At 41.0% G+C, this 19784-nt stretch overlaps 1 protein-coding gene across 1 annotated transcript in view; it reads left to right on the forward strand.

The window, feature by feature from the left end:
* Positions 1-9796: 9796 nt before the first annotated feature.
* The window catches only part of PRKCZ (protein kinase C zeta), a 45578-nt gene continuing 35590 nt past the window's right edge, over positions 9797-19784 (forward strand). The window contains exons 1-5 of the mRNA XM_064730402.1: positions 9797-9985; positions 10735-10928; positions 14574-14695; positions 16522-16611; positions 17687-17737. Of these exons, the coding sequence (XP_064586472.1) occupies positions 10858-10928; positions 14574-14695; positions 16522-16611; positions 17687-17737 (334 nt within the window). The 5' untranslated portion in view covers positions 9797-9985; positions 10735-10857. The remainder of the gene's footprint in view (positions 9986-10734; positions 10929-14573; positions 14696-16521; positions 16612-17686; positions 17738-19784) is intronic.

The following is a 19784-nucleotide window of genomic DNA, read 5'->3' on the forward strand; positions in this document are numbered from 1 at the left end:
ACCACAGAGAAAGCTCAGGCTTCCTGTGTTAGATTGGGGAAAATTTGAAAGGTGCTCGATAACGAAGGAAGTCAGACTCCATTTGCAGGAGTGACTTTAGAATTTGTTCTGTTAATTTTCACTGAGAATCTACCATGTGTGCCTCTGAAAATATCCTTTTTGAATCTGTCCCTAAATAGCTGAGGGAAGTAAAAAAATTTCATAACTGTCTTTAAGTTATTCCGTTGCTTTGGATATTTTTGCTGGTTTTATTCAGAGGCTGACCTAATCTCTTAAGCCTCTCCACTTCCATTATTCAACAGTGAAATTTATGGGTCCTCATACACATTGCTTAATTCAGGACTAGATCTCTCACCCAACTCATGCAAAATAACACTTGGTTCTGTAAATAATCTCAGTGAGCTCAGCAAGTGAACAGAGTACTCACAACAAACTACTTTCACAATAATTCTCTAAAACCTCCACAGTAAATATATTGGAATATGGATTAAAACAACTGAAATATTGTTCATGTAGGAAGCCAATATAATACAGTACAAAAGGACAATTTATTTTCAGGATATTGTTGCCTTGAAAGTGAGAGGTTGCTTTAAAAATAGAGACTGCCACAAAAGAAAAGGTGAAATGAGAGAGAGGGAGAGAAGGAAGCAAAGCTGAAAATGGAAAGGGGCATGGAGAGAGACCAAGGCAGGGGCTGGGGGTGAGGGAAGAGCTTTGCTGGATTCAGGATGCAGCTCTTGGACGTGTGGCTGACAAGAAATAGTTGCAATAAGGGTGAAAGGAGGGTTTGATCCCTGTGGAGTTTGGGCACGTTCCTCCTGCCTTAACTCAGCTGTGATTTAAAGTTTGATTTCACATGACCAGCACGGAAAGTTAAAACATTTTAGCACTGATTTATAACTTAGAATGAGATTTGCTCATATCAGTGAAGTAAGAGAACGCTTTGAAGAAAAAATAATGATCTTGAACTGGGCTGTAATAGAAAATATACTCCATTGTAGGTTAGGTTCACCTCAATCTTTAGTTTCTGTTATCATGGAAATTCTATCAGCCAAGAGAGTGCTGGAAAACCCCAAGAGACACCGAGCTGTGATTGTTAAACCAAGCCCTCACCACCAGACTGACACCCCTGGGCTCTGCTCCCACATCTCACCCTGAGCTGCTGAGGAATCTCAGTCAAACCCTTCCCCTGCATCGTCTGAAAAATGGCTAGAATCATTTCTTTCCTGTATCTTTGAGTTTTCCAGAAGAAAAGCTCTTCAGGAGACACAAATCCTGTCCTCCAGCTAGGTAAGTGCACCAATCAGTACTTTCATGGTACCATTTACCATTGTTTCTCAGGCTCACATGCTGAATTAAGGCCAAGTATCACTCAAATGTCACCTTACTTGAAAAGCAAATGAAAATCTGCATCTCTTTCAATATATTCAGGTAATCAAGCTTTTTTCTTTCCCTCCTGCTTCTCCTCTTTCTAATTTGTTTTTCTTATTGTTTGTTCCTGATGCTGATGGAATGCTGCATTTCAGAAATACACTATATTTTTTTCTAAGTGTGTTTTTGGTCATAATCACTTTCTCTCCAAGGAAACGCAACCTCTTCTGCCTTCCTCTGAATAAATCCTACTGCTCCATACAATGATTTAATGCAGAGTGGAATAAAAGCAGCAGAAGCATGACTTTACAATGCCTGTTCCATACTAAGTTGTTGCTTTTTCCATGATCCATCACCACAAAAATACAACATCTTTTGGAAAGACCATGGTGCTGCCACCTTCTCTGTTATACTTGTAAAAATCAGAAATAATCTTTAGTTTAAAATCAGATTTACTTTTTCTGGGAAAGCAGAATCCAGCCTTTTTGTATCCCTCTGTTTTCTCCAGCTATTAGTTTATTATGTAGCCTGTCAGTGTTGGTAACTTCTGCTAAGAGTGAAATTATTGACTAAATCCAGCTGGAGGAATATTCACAGCAAGTTCCTGAGGAGTGCAAATCATAAGAAAATAATCCATAATTTGGGAATTAAAGTTATTAAAAAGCAGAGAAGGAAGCACTGCCCTGGTCCCTCTAGTGTGCAGTGGCTGGTTATTGAGAGTAATTAGCAAGAAGGTGGCTGCAGATATTGTAAAGGCAATGTCTAATCTAATTACTTCAGCAGAAATGGTTTGGAATTGTGCACCTGACATAACTCCTTACACTGCAGCCAACTGACTGATCACATGGGGTTATTGGACAGAATTAGTTGCTTCTCCATCTGGGAGACAGTCACAGGCTGCAGGTCCTGCTGGCTGCTCCACAAGATTTATTCAGTGAATTTTTTCTCCAGTTTGCCTGCAGATCTTCAAGGTGCACAGCTCAGCGTGACTGATCAAAGTAAAAGGTGGCAGCAATCTCCTCAAAAAACCCAAAGCCAGAATGTCAGAGTGCCTACAGTGATGTAGACAGAAGCATAAATAAAAGGCAAAAATATCTCAGAAGGTTGCAGGGAGTTGGAGAAGTGCCCTGTGAGCACACACATGGCAACGTGTCCATTGCAGAAACAAGGGGATCTGAGGGGGAACTGGAGTTTCAGCTGCTCTTGTTGCACTTGCATGAGTAGCACAAGACAAAACACCTCCATCAACAAGAGGGAGATTTGCTTAAATTGGTTTCCAGAGCCAGAAGCTGAAAATTCAGATGCCATTCAAACTTTTGAGGAGACATTTCAGTAAGGAGTATGGTGAATTGATTGGAGTTTTGTATAAATTTGAATCTTCTATACTTTTGTGTGTACTTCACTTTTTTTTTCCATTTGAAATCATCATATTTAAAAATCCTCAGACATTACTGCTTTAGACCTGTTAACATCTAAAAACAATTTCCATTTCAACTCTAATTTCATGATGCCCTAAATAAAGTGAAATAAGCCAGATTTGATGGCAGTTGAATGCTGACTTTGGATGGGTTGTACTAGTGCCATAAAAAACCAGTATGTGACAGATGAGAAGGCACTTTTTCTGTGCTGCACCTGAAAGCATTTGTGTTCCTTTCAGCAATTTATAGTACTGCTCTATGGACTGGCGTGTCTGTGAGAAAAAGAGTGGGATATGTGTTAATGTAATCATTCTAAATGTGAAGTGTTAATAAAATGTAGATATACAGAAATTGGAGCTTCTATAAACGGACAAAATAGGCATTCCAACTATTGAACTGGAAGATAAAATGCATTAGAAGGAAAATCAGAATGACCCTAGAGATTTCAGCCCATAATGACATCCTGCCTTTTCAGTGCCCAAGGGTTTGCAAAACTCTCCTTTGGCCTTGGCAGCAGAAGAGGAAGCACCACTGTGTGCTCATGAGAGCTTTCTGGGGGCCACTTGTGCACAATGCTGCACTGATGTGAAAAAATAGCTATTGCTGCCTCATGAGGCTGGAAAGAATCAGAAAGCACAAGAGGAAAGATAAGAAGAGCAAGATGCTGCATTTGTTTGAAGGTAATGCTGGCATGAATAGTGACAGCACTATGAAGAGGTTAAAAACCAGAAATGTCTGTCCTGTTTCTGGGTAAAAATGAAAGCATTTACCCCAGTTAAAGTAAAAGCTCTCCCATCAGTTTTGAACTGGTTTGCTAATCCAATAGATAATGTAGCAAAACCAATTTAGCTCAATGAGGCTTCTGCTGTTGGGACAACAAAACACTTAATGCGATTGCTCTGATTTTAAATGCTCCCAGTCATTACCCTGGAAAAGCACTTCTGGTGAGCAGTGAAACAGCACCCTGTGTGCTTGGCTCTGAAGCAGAACTGATAACAAAAAGCTTCTTGAAAGTTTCTGAGAATATTTTTGTTTAAGAAAAAAATCTGAAGAAAAAAAATCTGCCCTGTTCATTACAGCAGCTTAAACCACTTGCTATGGTTGAAAGCCTGTTTGATATTAAAATAACATTGTGTGCAATATATGTTACAAACATGAAGAGCTGATTCTTCCCAATGAAAACTGAATACAAATTTGGCAATGAATATGTGGTTTTGGATAGATTTGGTAGATAGATGAGAAAGGCACTGTATCTTAAATAGAATTAATTTGAGGATTTAAGCCCCTCATTACATAATGCACCAGGGATCTGCTCTCTCCTTGCACCAGCTTTGTGCCACAGCTATTTCTTTTACTAAGTCCTGCACAGTAAAAACAAATCTGAGGAGACAGTCAAGCCCAGACTGTCAGAAAATATAGCAGGAACAGAACTAATCAGATGTTATTGGGAGTTCACTGTTCCATGAAAAGATTGGTCCAAAAAAGTAAATCCAAATATTCTGCATTTCTGAGACACTGAAAACCTCTGGAAACTTATCTTTCTTTAACTCTTGCAATACTTCTGTTTCACTTGATCCTCAGCTCTCTTTCCCTTTTTTTTTTTCCTTTTGGAAAGGGGAAAAGAAGAGGAAATTTCCTTTTTCTTTGGCAAAAGAACATATAAGGCAAAACCAATATAACCTTATTGCCCAGGTATGAGAAACAGGAAGAGTGAAAGTCTCAATTGCCAAACCTTTGCACCTTCCAATGATTATTACATAAAAGGCAAGAAACTCAACCCTGTGATAATTAAGCAGCACACTCACTCCCACACAAACACACTCTTTCCTCCCTGTTTCACTCTCTCACACTGCACACTACTCACCCCATATGTACAATAGAGAGAAAAGATGTTTAAGTCATGCCTCAAATTCTCCATCTCTTCCTAATTTTGGCCCAAACATCTCTAACATAGCTGCTGGCTAACATAAGTTACTATCAAATCCAGGTTGCATTAGTTGTTCATTGGGTAGGTAATCTCAAGCACAAATATCACAAAACTCCATTTTCATTCATGGGCTTACCAAGTGGAGTAGGGAGAACATTTTTCTTTGCACAGTAATAAATAATTGGCCAGCTTTGGCCAGTTGGAACAGGCAGAGCTGGAAGAAGCAAAACCATATATAGGCCATTGAGCTATTCCAGTATTACAATTACTACAGCCTTAAGATTAAACAAAGACTGAGTGATGAAATACAGAGTAATCTGTAAAACATCTGGTATAATGTTCCATCCAGGCTGTTCTTCCTCTATTGCTGCATTTCTACCAGCTTTAAACAAATACAAAATAGCTATTTCTGTACATCTTTAACTCCAATTTTTACAGATGTATTTAAGATTATCCTACCCTCATCTTTGTGGGTGAAACTTTTACATATACAACCTTGTATGTGCATAAAGGACAGGAGGTTCCACATTTTCTTTATCAATTACAGGGCACATATATTGTAAAATCAAACAGGTTGTTTAAATATCCTGAAAAAGTGAATACAGAAGCACAAAGGTTTGGGTTTAGTTGCTTTTAAAGATGTGTACTTTGGGCTACTCTGAGAATTCTTTCTCCTCCTGGCTAATGAGGTGTCAACAAGAGAGTCAGCTTCTGGTTGCTTCTATCTTATATAAGACAGACAAGGAAGGGAGGTGTTGGCTTAAAATAGTCTTGAAACATTATTCATTTTGTCTATTTTAACACAGGCTAGAAAAACACTAATATTCAAGCCAGCAAGAAAATCTACAAAGAATTGCCATGGTGATTTCTGATATTATGTAGAATATCTGCTTTACTCCAGTTTATGTTCAGATATATTAATGCTTTGCCTTATTATTTTTATCCAAACTTTGTGGCATCTGGCCCAAATTCATTCCCACTGCACCCAAGGATTTCAGTGCCAGTTATTTCAGTGGAAACAATATCCAGTCTCTTCCTTGGCAAAGGAAGACAGTAAGTAGGCTGGAGAGCTGCTGGTTTGATCTGCTGGAGACATTCTATGGGGAGGCATTTTTATTCTGAAGTGCTCCAGAACTGGTTACTCACACTTCACATGCACTTGGAGATATGAGCTGTCTCTCTCAATTTCTTTGTTGTTTAGTTCACTGTGTGAAAGCATCATTCTAATCCCTACTAAATCTTTAAAACCTTGGAAACTTGAAAGGTCTTAATATAGCTGAAGATTTTGAGTCAGGAATTCAAGTACTAACAGGATACCTGTCTTCTGCCGAGGTGAAATTAGTAGCGATTTTCCCCTTTTTGCAACAATTGTCTGGAAAAGTCGCTGCCATAATGATGTTTCATTGGAGCCTTTGGGAGGGAGGAGTTTCTGGTCAGCCTGGTCAGGAACAGACCCCGTGTCTGATGGCTCAAGCTGTACTTGAGATTAATGCAATCATTTACCCAAAGGGTTTTTTTCCCTTTTAAACTGATTTTTAAATCAGTTCTCAACACCCTGAAGCACTAAATAAAGACGTGCGACTCGTAAGCATCGTCTGCACAGCCGTGATTCCCAGCGAGTTCGCCGGGAATCTCTTGCCATCTGCTGGAAACGTGCGGATGTACAGCCGGAATGGAATTTACATCAGGGCCAGGAAATCATGGAGAATATTCGGAAATCAACATTCGGAAAGCTCCTAACTTTGAGTCAAAAAGCCAATTCACACTCCCAGGCTGCAGCAGTCGCACTACCATCACTACATTATTGAATAAATCACATTTTCCCTGATACAGATAATCTGTGGCATGATTGGATACTGAGGTTGAATGTAGAATTTCAGAAATGAAATATTTGGAAAAAAACAAAACCCTTTTTAGCTTTCTCTTTCTCAAATATATTGCTTCGGATCACTGCTCTTAAAAGATCTGATACGAAAAGATTCTAATGGTGATTTTTAAAATTTTTAAAATTTTAGATATCTCATTTACACCTGGAATTAAAAGATACAATACAATACAATAAATCAATAACCTGTAGGATCCTGCCAGCTCTTCAAATCTAGATGGAGGTAACAGAAATATTGCAACTTTTAAGTTGAGGATGGCTTGGTAGAAGAAAAAAGTGCCTGCCATTTGGAAAAATAAAGGGGGAAAAAAAAAGAGTACACTGAGGATTTACAACTTGTGTTTCAAACCAGTTACAACCTTGTCAGCTGATGCACAGAGCAAAGCCAAGGTCCTCTCCAAAAATTGCCATCTGTCCAAAAGTGGGAAGCATCTATTGAGAAATTCTACTGTAATACAAGAAAATACAAACCAACCCAAAACAAGGCTTCTAAAGCAACAGCATGGACAGTGAGTGACCAACTACAAAATTTCTCTGTGAGATGTAAGAATATTATGGTTGAGATTTTATTTCATCAAGCACTGAAAATCTACCTGAGCTTTTCTCCTTAGTAAGTTGTGCTAGAAGAAAAAAAACAGCAATAAAACCACACAAAACTTCAGATCACAGTTCTGAAGAACCTTTTATCTCCCAATCCAACAGCTCAAGGAGCTGAAGCATTTAATTGACATGGAGATCAAAGACTACCTTGACCTGAAAGAATTATGTTTGCAGACCTACCTTACATAATGTTCTCCATTTTAAGCAGAGAAATTCAGAACACATGGAGATTTAAGGACCCACTTTGAAACCAAATTGAGAGTTCCTAATAAGATAAAATTAGCAGTGGACACAAATAATTCAATTAAAGGCTGATAAATGAAGCCAAGGGATGCATTTCCTTGGTGTCAGAGAAAACATCTCGACTGATGGGAATATATTTTCCCATTTTACTGCTAATTAAACTAGTGCCAATTATTATTTATTTGTATTTTGGAAGATTGTAGAAACACCAAAAGAAGCCTCAGAGTTACACTGCTGCCAACTGTCCCACTCACAAACCCCAAAAGCCTCACAAAGGTGCTGAGAAAGTGCTAAATGTGCCCGAAAAAACTTGAGGTAGGTGTACACATGGAATAGCAGAAGACTAAGGATCAATTATTTTTTTTCCATTTCAAAATACAAGTCATGACCACTCAACAGCCGGTAGCCCAAAAATAAAAATCCTAATAGTTTTGTCTCCCTGTTTTGTTCTATTTTTCAAATGTGGTGGGTCATGTTGCCCAATGGTGGGTATAAATACATCAAGAAAAGCTCCAAAATAACTCTTTTGCTTGGATAGCTGATTTGCTTAGAAAAGTTTTAAAGTACACAAGGAAACCAGCTGTTTGGGCAGGATGAGCAGCATTTCCACTAGAGGACTCTCTGCGTTCACCATCCCAGCTTTCTGTGAGGAAAAAGCAGGAGATCCTGATTTGCTTCAGTTTGGAAGCAAAATATCAAAGCACCACTAGGGGAAAACATCCAAACCCAACTTTACAAAGCATTAAACATGTCACAGACTGCCTCTTGTGGAACTCTGGGTGCTCCACCACTAATATATTGGGTTTTTTCTCTCGTTTGGCCAGTCTGATATTATTCCCTCTGTTTTATCTCAACTATGATTTTGCTGCTTTAGCCACTTTGAGTGGCCCCTCCCTGGGCTGGGTGCTGGATTGACACTCACCGGACATCACTGCTGGGGCTTCTGCTGGGATTCCTGGGAAGCAGCGCTGGCAGCTCCGGGGAAGGCAGGCAGGGCCTGTCCTGTCCCACCTGCCCTTTCAGCACCTGGCCTTTATCCCCTCAGAACATGGCCCCTCCAACTCCGTCCCCTCACATCAGTCTCATCCATGTCCCCTCAGGACCTCTCCTCAGGCCCCAGTCCCCTCACACCAGTCCCCTTGCATCAGTATCATATTATGTCATGCTTGTCCCCTTCACACCTTACACCAGGTCCTCTGTCCCCTCATCACTGTCCTCTCTCCCTCATACCAGTCCCCTCACACCTGATCTCCCTTACATGTCCTCTAGCCCCTCAATGCTGTCCCCTCACACATCCCATTCCCTCATACCTGTCCCCTGACAGGTGTCCCATCAGCACATTCCCCTCAGCACTGTCCCCTCACCGCTGTTCCCTCACACCTGTCCCCTCAGCACTGTTCCCTCAGCACAATTCCCTCACACCTGTCCCCTCACACCTGTCCCCTCAGTACTGTCCCCTCACACCTGTCCCCTCAGCACTGTCCCCTCACACCTGTCCCCTCAGTGCTGTCCCCTCACACCTGTCCCCTCAGCACAGTCCCCTCACACCTGTCCCCTCACACCTGTCCCCTCAGTACTGTCCCCTCAGCACAATTCCCTCACACCTGTCCCCTCACACCTGTCCCCTCACACCTGTCCCCTCACACCTGTCCCCTCAGCACTGTCCGCTCAGCACTGTCCCCTCACACCTGTCCCCTCACACTTGTCCCCTCACACCTGTCTCCCCAGCACTGTCCCCTCACACCTGTCCCCTCACACCTGTCTCCCCAGCACTGTCCCCTCACCGCTGTTCCCTCACACCTGTCCCCTCAGCACTGTTCCCTCAGCACAATTCCCTCACACCTGTCCCCTCAGTGCTGTCCCATCACACCTGTCCCCTCACACCTGTCCCCTCAGTGCTGTCCCGTCACACCTGCCCCCTCACAGCTGTCCCCTCACACCTGTCCCCTCAGCACAGTCCCCTCACACCTGTCCCCTCACACCTGTCCCCTCAGCACTGTCCCCTCAGCACTGTCCCCTCAGCACTGTCCCCTCAGCACAGTCCCCTCACACCTGTCCCCCCCCAGCTCCCTCAGCCGCCCCTCCCTGCAGCGCCGCGCTCCCATTGGCTGCAGGTGTTCCCTGCCGCCCCCCCGCCCGCTCTGGTTGGCCGGGACGCTCCGGCTCCCCAGGTAACGGTTCCCGCGCTGCCATTGGCGGCGGGGAGGCGGGACCCGGGCGGGGATTGGCTCTCCATTGGCTGCGGCTCCCGCCCCCAGACCGCCATGTTGCCGCGGGCGCGGGGCACTGAGCCCGGACAGCGGCTGAGGGGCGCGGGGGCCACCTGGGGCGGGACCTGAGGGGGCACCTGAGGGACAGCGCGGCTCCTCCGCCGGCTGCCGCAACCGCCGCTCCCCGCCGGGGCACCGCCGGCAGCGAGGCAAAGTCCGCTTCGAAACTTCCTTGCGGGACTTTGAGCAACTTGAGGCCGCGGAGGTGCAGCCGGGCAGGGCTCAGGGAGCGGCCCCTCTGTGTGGGGTGGGACCGCGGCGGTCGGAGCAGGTAGGAGCCCGGCCGGTCCCGGTGGAGAACGCTCCGTCCGGGGAAGTGCCGGCGCCAGCTCGTCCCCAGCGACGGTGCCGCGTCCCGGGCGCTCCCCGCAGGCCGGGGCTGAGGGGGGACCGGGGGGGACGGGAGGGGCCGCGAGTTCCCCAGAGCCCCCGGGAGGGTCGGGTAAAGCTTTCGGGAGTCTCCGCTCCCCCGGGACCTGTGGCCCGGCTTGCCCGGGCAGCGGGGTTAGGGAGGTGTTTGGATACCCACACTGGTGTGTGAGGTGGTGGTTTGGAATAAACAGGATGTTTGTCAGGCTCCAGTCATAAAGGTATGGTAAATTGCCCCTCGGAGTTCCTCTGCTGCTTCTCTTGGGTAAATTTGTAGCTGGTAGTAATTGACTACAATGTTTTATTTACAGAAAAACTATTTTTAGTTACTTGTTTCTTTGGGAGGAAAGAGTAAGATGCTGGGTTGATGAATAAGTAAAAACTTCTGTGGAGTATTTCAGCCAGGAGGGAGCTGTTGAATGATTAAGAAAACTTCCTCAAATACTTGGGATATTTCTGTAAAGCTAAATTGTACAGGGTATTTTTAACCAATCATATTTTATTTCTGTGCAGGTCAATGGTCTTACACATTTTCCTTTTGATTTTTTTGCTGTTCTATGTAAAGCTATTTGTGCTTCTAAAATTTGACACAACTCATTTGTTTAGCAGTGTGTGTATATTCATCAATATTCTGGTTTTTTATCTGTGCAGCTGGATTGAGAATCATCTGGAGCAGAGACACATTTCACATGTGAAGCTCTTCACTTCAGAATCTGTTTTCAATCAACTTATTTCTGCATGCTTATAATTTTATATAGCTGCTAAATACAGACCATGCCGAGCAGAATGGGCTCAAAAATTGATCTGAACAAAGACTTCATCAGAGTAAAAACACACTACAGTGGGTAAGTCAGTGTGTCCTTTCCTCTGTGTTGTGACCTGTCTATTTTTGAAGTGTATTGAGCAGGAGTTCGTGGTCTGACCTGGTGATAAAGTAACCAGGGCTTTGGTGGATTTGTAATTAATGTCAGATCAGGCAGGTACACTTCTGAGCTATTAAAATACCAGTCAGACTCCTGCAGCATACTGATCAAGAAGAAAAGTTAATTTATTCTTCCTCAGAAGGGGAGAAAATGTGCATAACTGACAAACCCACAGATATTGTGGGTTGATGGATTATTGATCCCCATGGGCACAGCCAGGTTAGATCCATCTCCTGCCCCCACATGCAGTTATTACATTTTATCCTGTCTATAATCACAATGTCATGGTCCCTTATGACTTCACTCTGTTGACAGTAGAAACAGGAAGGTTTTATTGCAGCAACATGAAATTTGAATTTTCAGGTATGTTTAATCTAATTGGCTTGCTGCCACTCTGAGGACCTTGTGAAATAATGTTGGTTTATTCTCTCCTGTCTTCCTTCAAGGCCTGAGTTTGAGGCATTTGAGGACTTAAATATTTGGCCCAAGTAGATCCTAAAGTTGATTGGAAGTGTTTAGACTGAACTTGTTGGCATTTAATAAGTGACTTGAGTGGCCATTTCTGATATTTTACTGCTAAATAAGTAAATGTAGCCACCACTGTGCATGTTCTTACATTATGGTGTTGAAAAATGCTGGTTGGAATTAAATGTGATGTACTTATGAAAGTCACTTCACACATTTTATTGGAAACAAAATGCTTTCATTTTAAACTTACCTACTTACCACTGCCATGTGGTTTGAGGTGCTGAGTTTAGAGTTCTAGAGCAGTTGAGTTAATGTGGTATTGCAATGGGAGAGCTCAGCTCTGTGGGGTAGGCACTCCAAACACCAGTAGAACTGGGTGTAAATAATTTGGGGATGTTTGCTGGCAGGTAATGCTGATATAAAGTGGAAGCAATGTGTCTGTGGAACTTGTCTGTGCACAGCTGGGGGAGGTGATAATAATTGTCTCAATGTTAGAAGTCAAGTCATTGTTATTACCATGTTTTACAATAAACTGTGTAGTTTTTCCTGCAACACTACATTCAGTCTTTTGCATGAGCTGTGAAGTCTGTAGAAGTCAGTTTACAAACAAGAATTCCAGGCTCTGTGAATTTTGTTTTTGTTCTGCTGATCAAATAGTGTGAGGTAAAACTGATTCTTTTTGGCATTACAGCCTCTATAACTGATATCTCAGTATCTCCGCTGCAGTTCTGCACTCAGATTTTGAACAAGTTTGACAAACTGCAGGAAATCATTGATGCTGGGCAACTTCAGAATCAGGGACTAACTGCTAAAATAAAATGCTAGTACAATATGCCTGTTAGAAACATGAGCATGAGGAAGTTTGGAACATGTGAGTGTTGAGTGTAGCTCTGGAGGCTGAGTATCTCAGGTATTCCTGTTTCTGGGTGTGACAGAGTTCCTAACATAGCACGGTGGAAATCACTGCCAGAGTAGATTACAAAAGAAAAACTAAGTAACTGCAATAATGAACAAGAATTACACAACTTGCCTCTAGTTTTTACCTGGTTGCTTGAAATCACTGAACAGAGCAGTGGTGCAGTCTGCTTTGCTGGGTTATCTTGGCTCTGAGAGATGACAAGTTTGATTGTCACTGGAGTTATTTCCCTTCCTGTAACTTCATTCACAACTTACTGATCATTACCTTTTCATATTACTGCGTAGTGTCCAGTTTCAAATATTTTTTTTCAAGTGTCCCATGGGATTGTTTAGTGTTAAACAAGGAATGGTTTTCACTTCCCTGTGCCTTGGTTGCCTGATGTGGCTGTAGGGATGTTAAGATAAGATAAAATACAGTAAATCTCAAAGGAACATGGACATCATGGATATGAAGTTTATTAATTTACTTGTAAAATGACATCTGTTATAATAATTTTAACAATTCAAGGCTGATTAGTAGTTGCCAGTTTTATTTGGAGTTTATAGTGTGTGTAGTAGTGTTGACTTACAGTGTATTTTCAGTTTTTGAATTTTATTTAGATACTTGTGCAAGTGTGATTGTCCAGGGTTACCACAGATCCACACCTGCCTGGTGTCATGAGTAGCTCACAGTGGCAGTGCATTAAATAATGAGCTTTTCAATAATGAGCATTAAATAAATGCATCTGTTGGTGCCCTTGTCTTGGGGCAAGGCATTGTACCAGCCCTCAAACATTGCTGTGAGAACCAGTTTGGTCTCTTACTTCCATAAATGCATAAAACATGATTTCTTTGACAGGGAAATGTTCTTAAACTCAGCCTCACCTGACGGCTCTCAGTGTTGTGGGTGATATGGATGTACAGGTTGGCAGGCAGCATATGGATTTCTTTTGCTGGTGCTGTTATGAAGAATGATTAAGTTGCTGCTCTTTGAGAGTGCTACAAAGTATAGATTAAAGATACACTTGAAAAGGTAGCAGTGCTTTCATCTGAATTTGAAACAGTCCAGTTCTTTAAGATGATTGTTTTACAGTTTTGCTTATAGGAATTTTTCTCAGCAAAGGCAAAATGGCAAGTTATTAATGCATATCATTTAAAATGTAAGTTGTGGCATTTAAGTTTCTTATTTCAGTGTAGTACTGTTCAACTGCTGCTGAAAGTCAGCAGAAAATGTTGTATAGCATTTTTTCTAAAATGTCTTGTCACATAGTATGGAAACAGGAAAATCATCTCAGTCATGTTGGACAACTTCTGATGGATTTGCTGGATTACACTAAGAGGGGAAAGAATTACACATGCCAGTAGCCATCAACTACAAAACAGTTTCCTAACTGTCCTCTGGAAAGTTTTGAAGGCTATGGAATGATTTATGTTCATCTCCTGTTTCTTTTTGCACTTGTTTATTAATTGATTTTCCTGAGTCATTTATTTGAAAAATATTTTAAAAGTGGTAGAAACTCTTGTTTCAAAATAATCAAATTTTGTTTTGCTTAATCTTTTTTCCTTTTTCAGTATTTGACCTGCTTTGACAGGACTTGTGGACTTCTGTTATATCAAAAGTTATTGTCACAAATTCCTGAGATAATGTATAGTTTACATAGAGAGTTCAGTACTGGGTTCATGCTCTCTAAACACTACAAAGGTGGAGTGCAATATGCAGAATTTGAGTAAGATTTTACCTGAATTTTCCTGTAATTACATCTTCTGAGAATTCACCTAATCAAAGCTTCATCTCAAACAATATAGTGCATGTGAGGTAAAGCCTCTGTTTTAAAGGATTTTACAATAATTGAGATTTTATTTATCTCCTGATGGAAGAAGCACCTGGATTAAAAAAAAAGAAATTATTATGAAAGCTTCTGGTTTGTTTTTTAACAACACTTCAAGCACTGATAATTATAATAAGGGAGCTTGGCTCACCCGAGTAAACATGCATTAAAGACTGGTAATTAACACATTTATTTCCTCCACACTGAAGGATTTTGAAGTTAAGCACTGGGAGGTGTAATCCTGTGGCACAGTGGGAGTGTTTTATATGAGGAATGCTCATTCTGTGGGATTCTGCAGCTTGCTGTCCATAGGTGGAACTGTTGGAATGTGCAGCTATTTGCTGATAAGAGCTGATGTTTTCATCTTCTGCAGGGACATCCTGATAACAAACCTGGATGCATCCATGAGCTATGCTGAGCTCTGTGATGAAGTGCACGAGATGTGCAACTTGCAGCAGGAGCAGCCCATTACCCTCAAGTGGATTGATGATGAAGGTACTGGACTGAAATACTTCAGGGTTTGTTGTTCACAGAGAAGGGGCATTGAGGAGCTTGTAGAAACAAATATCATGCTGTGAAGGTTTTTTGTTTCTAAATACCCAACTACAGAGCCCTGTCCCAGAGCAGGAAGCTCGGAGAAATGAAACTTTAGACATCAGGGCTGATTGCAGTAGTGCCTGAATTCACTTCTACAGAAGCACCTTGTCAAAGTCAGGGCCTGCAGAACTAGAACTGAATACAGAAAGGTGGAAAAAGACCAGACTGGTTTGGCTAATAGTTTTAATGGTGTGTTTTGTTTTTTTAAATAGCTCTTTTAGCTGATAGTGTTGTTTGAGTAAATGAAATTTCAAAGTACTGACCTTGGAAGGAGGTAGCTGGTAGTCCAAGACAACTCAGCCCTTTTTAAGATACCAAGGACAAGTATTAATACTCCTAAATCTTACTCTTTATAGTTTGAATACCAAGAAGGAGAGAGGCACCTGTACCACCCTCAGTTTAATGGTGGTGTAATAAGAAGTAACCTGATGAGAAGGACATGGAAGATAATTACATTGCCTGTGCTTAGCTGGTTGAACTGCATGCCTGCTAATAAAGGGAGATTATTGCAGGGAAGAAGAAAACCCCCTGAGATTGGAGTTGGAGGATTGATTCTAAGACAGGAGTCCTGTTAAGTGTTTCTTGGTTGGGCTCTCTGTTGCATTGGCTTATTGAATTTACTTAAATTAAAAAGAATTTATTTAGTCTTTGTTCTAGTAAGTATTTTCCTCTAGTCTTGGTTAAATACCTGCACAACCTTTCTGTGATTCCTGGGTCTGAGTGGTTGAGTTCCAGTCAATCTGCTGTGTTGGCTGTTACTGATCCTCCTGGGTTTTCTGAGTTATCCTATTTCTGCATGCAAGTGTTTCCACTTATTGCCACATGGAATTTAAGTTCATTTGACTGATTGCACAAACAGATGTTCTCTTTGAACTAACTAAAAGCAAACAATTGCCCATGGCTTAATGAATAAACAAAACCTACCAAGAGATGAAGAAAATAGATTTTCTGTTGGGCTTTTATAGTGTTTCTTTGTTTTTGACAAGATCCAAAAGGTTTGAACTATGAATAACTCACTCATGATAAAATCCTGTAAACATGCAAGGAATATGGATTGTTGATTTGCAGTACAAATAATTCTTTTGTCTTTCATGTTGCATTATTGCTGCATTTATAGATCATCAACAGCAGTAGCCTACAAGGAGAGGTAGCTGGCCCCTGGATTCATAATTTTACAAAATAAGAACATTTTTTAAAAATAAGAAATTAAAGTTTAAATGTTGCTTGACACTGGTGCCATCACTTGGCCTGGATATCATAAGGCCACGTGTCAGGCAGGGTGTGCTGCAGGAAGGGACACACAGAGGGACAGGGGTTCAGTGACACCCTTGCTCTGGGCTGCCTCAGTGCATTGTGACGTACTGTACTTTGTGTGTCTGCTTAAGTGGATTTATGGATTAATTATCCAGTTTTAACAAAAATAACCCTCCCAAGGTAATGCTGATAATGTGACCACAAGCAGACATCAAGAAAATGGTGAGGGGATCTTTAGGCATATGTGTTCACTTTTATTCTCTTGTTATCCTATAGGATAGTTCAGTCTACTCAATTTTGATAAAGTTGGAAGGAATAATTGTGTTGTTCCATTTTGGCTTTGATCAAAGTGCCAGCTTAATATCAAGTGATTGAAAGCAAGGCAATACCTGAAGCTGATATGTTTTTTTTTTTACTAATTGAAATTCTTTGGTGGTAAATTTACCTGTGTGTTGCTTTTTTTTTGTTAGGTGACCCCTGTACCATCTCCTCTCAGATGGAGCTGGAGGAAGCATTCCGTCTGTACTGCCAGAACAGGGACCAGGGGCTGATCATTCATGGCAAGTATTGCAGAGCTCAGGAACCCCTCCCTGTGTGCCTGATCATCCCCACAGCTGCTCAAGTGTCCTTTGTGGAGCTCTGCCCTGGAGTTTGGTGCTGAGGAAGGACCTGGAGCTCAAAGCTGAAACTGTGCAGGAGCTTTGAGTTCAGCACTGCACAGATCTGTTCTTGCTTTACTCCATTACCCATTACTTCTTTTCAGTATATGCTCCTGCCATCTAGAACCAAATTCTGATTGTATCATTTCTCATGTAGAATTATTTAAGGCTTCCAAAACTGTTTGTGTGTAAAATATTCAGGAATCAAGGAAAAAAATACTACTGAGAATCTTTCCTTAAATCTGATGTTTTGTTGTAGCTTTCCAATTACTCAGAGAAACCCGCTTAGGTGGAGGCTGGAGTGACTCCTGCTGTCAAGTGTCCTTTGTGGAGCTCTGCCCTCGAGTTTGGTGCTGAGGAAGGACCTGGAGCTCAAAGCTGAAACTGTGCAGGAGCTTTGAGTTCAGCACTGCACAGATCTGTTCTTGCTTTACTCCAGTATAAGCTCCTCCCAGTCTAGAACCAAAATTTGCACTATTTCTCATGTAGAATTATTTAAAGGCTTCCAAAAGCTGTTTGTGTGTAAATATATTCAGGAATCAAGGAAAAAGTACTACTGAGAATCTTTTACCTTAAAAATCTGATGTTTTTGTTGTAGCTTTCCCAAGTACTCCAGAGAAACCTTGCTTAGGTGGGAGGTTGGAGTGACTCCCTTGCCTGTCAAGTGTCCTTTGTGTAGCTCTGCCCTGGAGTTTGGTGCTGAGGAAGGAACTGGAGCTCAAAGCTGAAACTGTGCAGGAGCTTTGAGTTCAGCACTGCACAGATCTGTTCTTGCTTTACTCCATTTACTCCATTTACTTCATTTTCCAGTATAAGCTCCTGCCAGTCTAGAACCAAATTCTGATTGTATCATTTCTCATGTAGAATTATTTAAAGGCTTCCAAAACCTGTTTGTGTGTAAATATATTGAAGAATCAAGGAGAAAGTACTACTGAGACTCTTTTACCTTAAAAATCTGATTTTTTTTTTTTTTTAGTTTTCCCAAGTACTCCAGAGAAACCCGGCATGCCTTGTCCAGGAGAAGATCGTGAGTACCAAAATGTTCTCCCTTTCTAACTAAACTTTTTTTTGGTCACATGGAAAAGAAATATTAAAGGATTTTCATCATCTAGTACTACATATGTGTGTTTCTGTTTTGTTTTCTTAAAAGAATACAAAATGTTTTACATTTTGTCAACAGACAAATTGCATAAATCAGTGTTGTAGCAGTGTTTTAATGTTTCTGAGGATTAATGCTGTTTTTTGTTGTTGAGATGTCTATTTGAATATAGGCCTTTGCTTTTTTTTTGTGGTTCTTTTGGTTTTTTTAACTTTCAGGGAAAAGAAATGTGCTGAAGAGGGAGATAGAGCCATTTTAATAAAAAGGTTATTAATCTCTATAAAAATAATCCTGTGAGAGATAGATAAACCTCCAGAGGGAGGACACATAATTGATATGGTTTACCTGTATTTGTAATAACCTGAACTGCACAGGGATAAAGGGATTAAATAGCTGTATAGTCAGCTCTCATGACAGAGGGATGGCATCAGGACTTTAGTTCATATCTTGGTAAATGTTAAGGAAAGGAATGGGAATAATTGGGTGCCAAAGGTACCAGATGATGCTTGGCTGCTCACAGGAGTATAAAAAAAGCTAACTGAGGAATTTGAAGGACCTTTGCTCTTCTCTTTGAGAAATATGAGAGGAGATAAAACTAATTGCTGATAAGAGCAAGTAATGCATGCTAGGAGAAAAGTACTTGGTTGATCAGGATTTACACTGAGACTGGCTAAAGATGAGTAGGGCAGTGGTAGTAGTTGTTAATGCTGTTTTTTATCAGAGAATAATGCTAATATGCTAATAATAAAAAAAAGTTCTCTATTGAGAACTTGTATGAGGATGGAGAGAGGTGAAATAAATACCAAAAAGTTGGAGTTCAAATATGATTTTCTACATTTAACTAGATGAAAGGTTGACTGTAAAAACCAGGTAAGTTTTCATGTTGATTAGGTTATTAAAATTGTCTTTTAGAAAGAAAAAAAAAGTAAATGTACAACATTAATTCCTTTAATTTTCTGAACAAGGCCAGCAGATAAAGGCTCTTCTACTATGATTAGAAGAGTTAAAGAAATTATCCCTGAGACACCTAATTTAATGAACTCATTAAAGGTGTAGATATTCTAATAGGAAAGTTTTTTGTGTTAATTTATTTGAAGTTTGAGCTCTCTCAAGCCATGAGATGAGCTGCAGAGAGCACAGCTGAGTGTGGCTCAGCTGACCTGGTTATTGTGTCTGTAGGGTATTTCTCCCTCTTTGGTTTTGCAGGTCACGTTGAATCACACTCAGATTGTTTCAAAATCCTGTTTAGTTGGATGTGCTTGCTAAGGGATCTCTGGTCAGGTTTCTCATGGTTTCATGGATTAATTTGGTGCACATTACCTCTTTGCATCTGTGGGGCCTGCATGGAAATTGGGCCTAGTGGCCTAGGTATAGCTATTTTTTGCAACAGAGCTGTTAAATTGTATTTAAATTGTAATTTAGCATAGACTAATACATTCAGGATTGTTGCTTGTTAGCCAAAGGCCCACAACAAATATCTGCATTGCACTTAGACTGTAAGGGAATGTTACTGGTGTTGGTAATACAGTTTATTTCAGGAACTATTTATTTTGTCAGGACTGAAATATTTGCTTTGCTTCAGAAAATATTAATCCTGTGTTAATTTCTTATTTAGTCTCTATCACTGTAGTTATATTGATAGGAAATCCCTTTAAAAGTGAGAATATTATGTAATATATGGATATGTTTGCTGGAGCATCATGTTTGCACTATAAAGGAGATTATGAGTTTGCCTCAGGTTTTTTCCAGAGACAAATAAACAGTGAAGTAGTTGGTCTATCCAAAATGAGCTTCTACTTAAATTAGCAGTTCTCAGTGTGGATTGCTGGTTTGTTACAGAACTACAGACAGTTTGAAATGGAGTTTTTAAATAAAACTATTCAATTGTGAAATAATTGCATTTCCAATCTGTTGCTCAGATGTCTCCATGTTAGGTCATGAGTTGCTCTTTCCAATAGTTTGTGGTCTTCTGAAG

Source organism: Zonotrichia leucophrys, chromosome 21, assembly GCF_028769735.1.
Source record: "Zonotrichia leucophrys gambelii isolate GWCS_2022_RI chromosome 21, RI_Zleu_2.0, whole genome shotgun sequence".
Lineage (NCBI taxonomy): Eukaryota > Metazoa > Chordata > Aves > Passeriformes > Passerellidae > Zonotrichia > Zonotrichia leucophrys.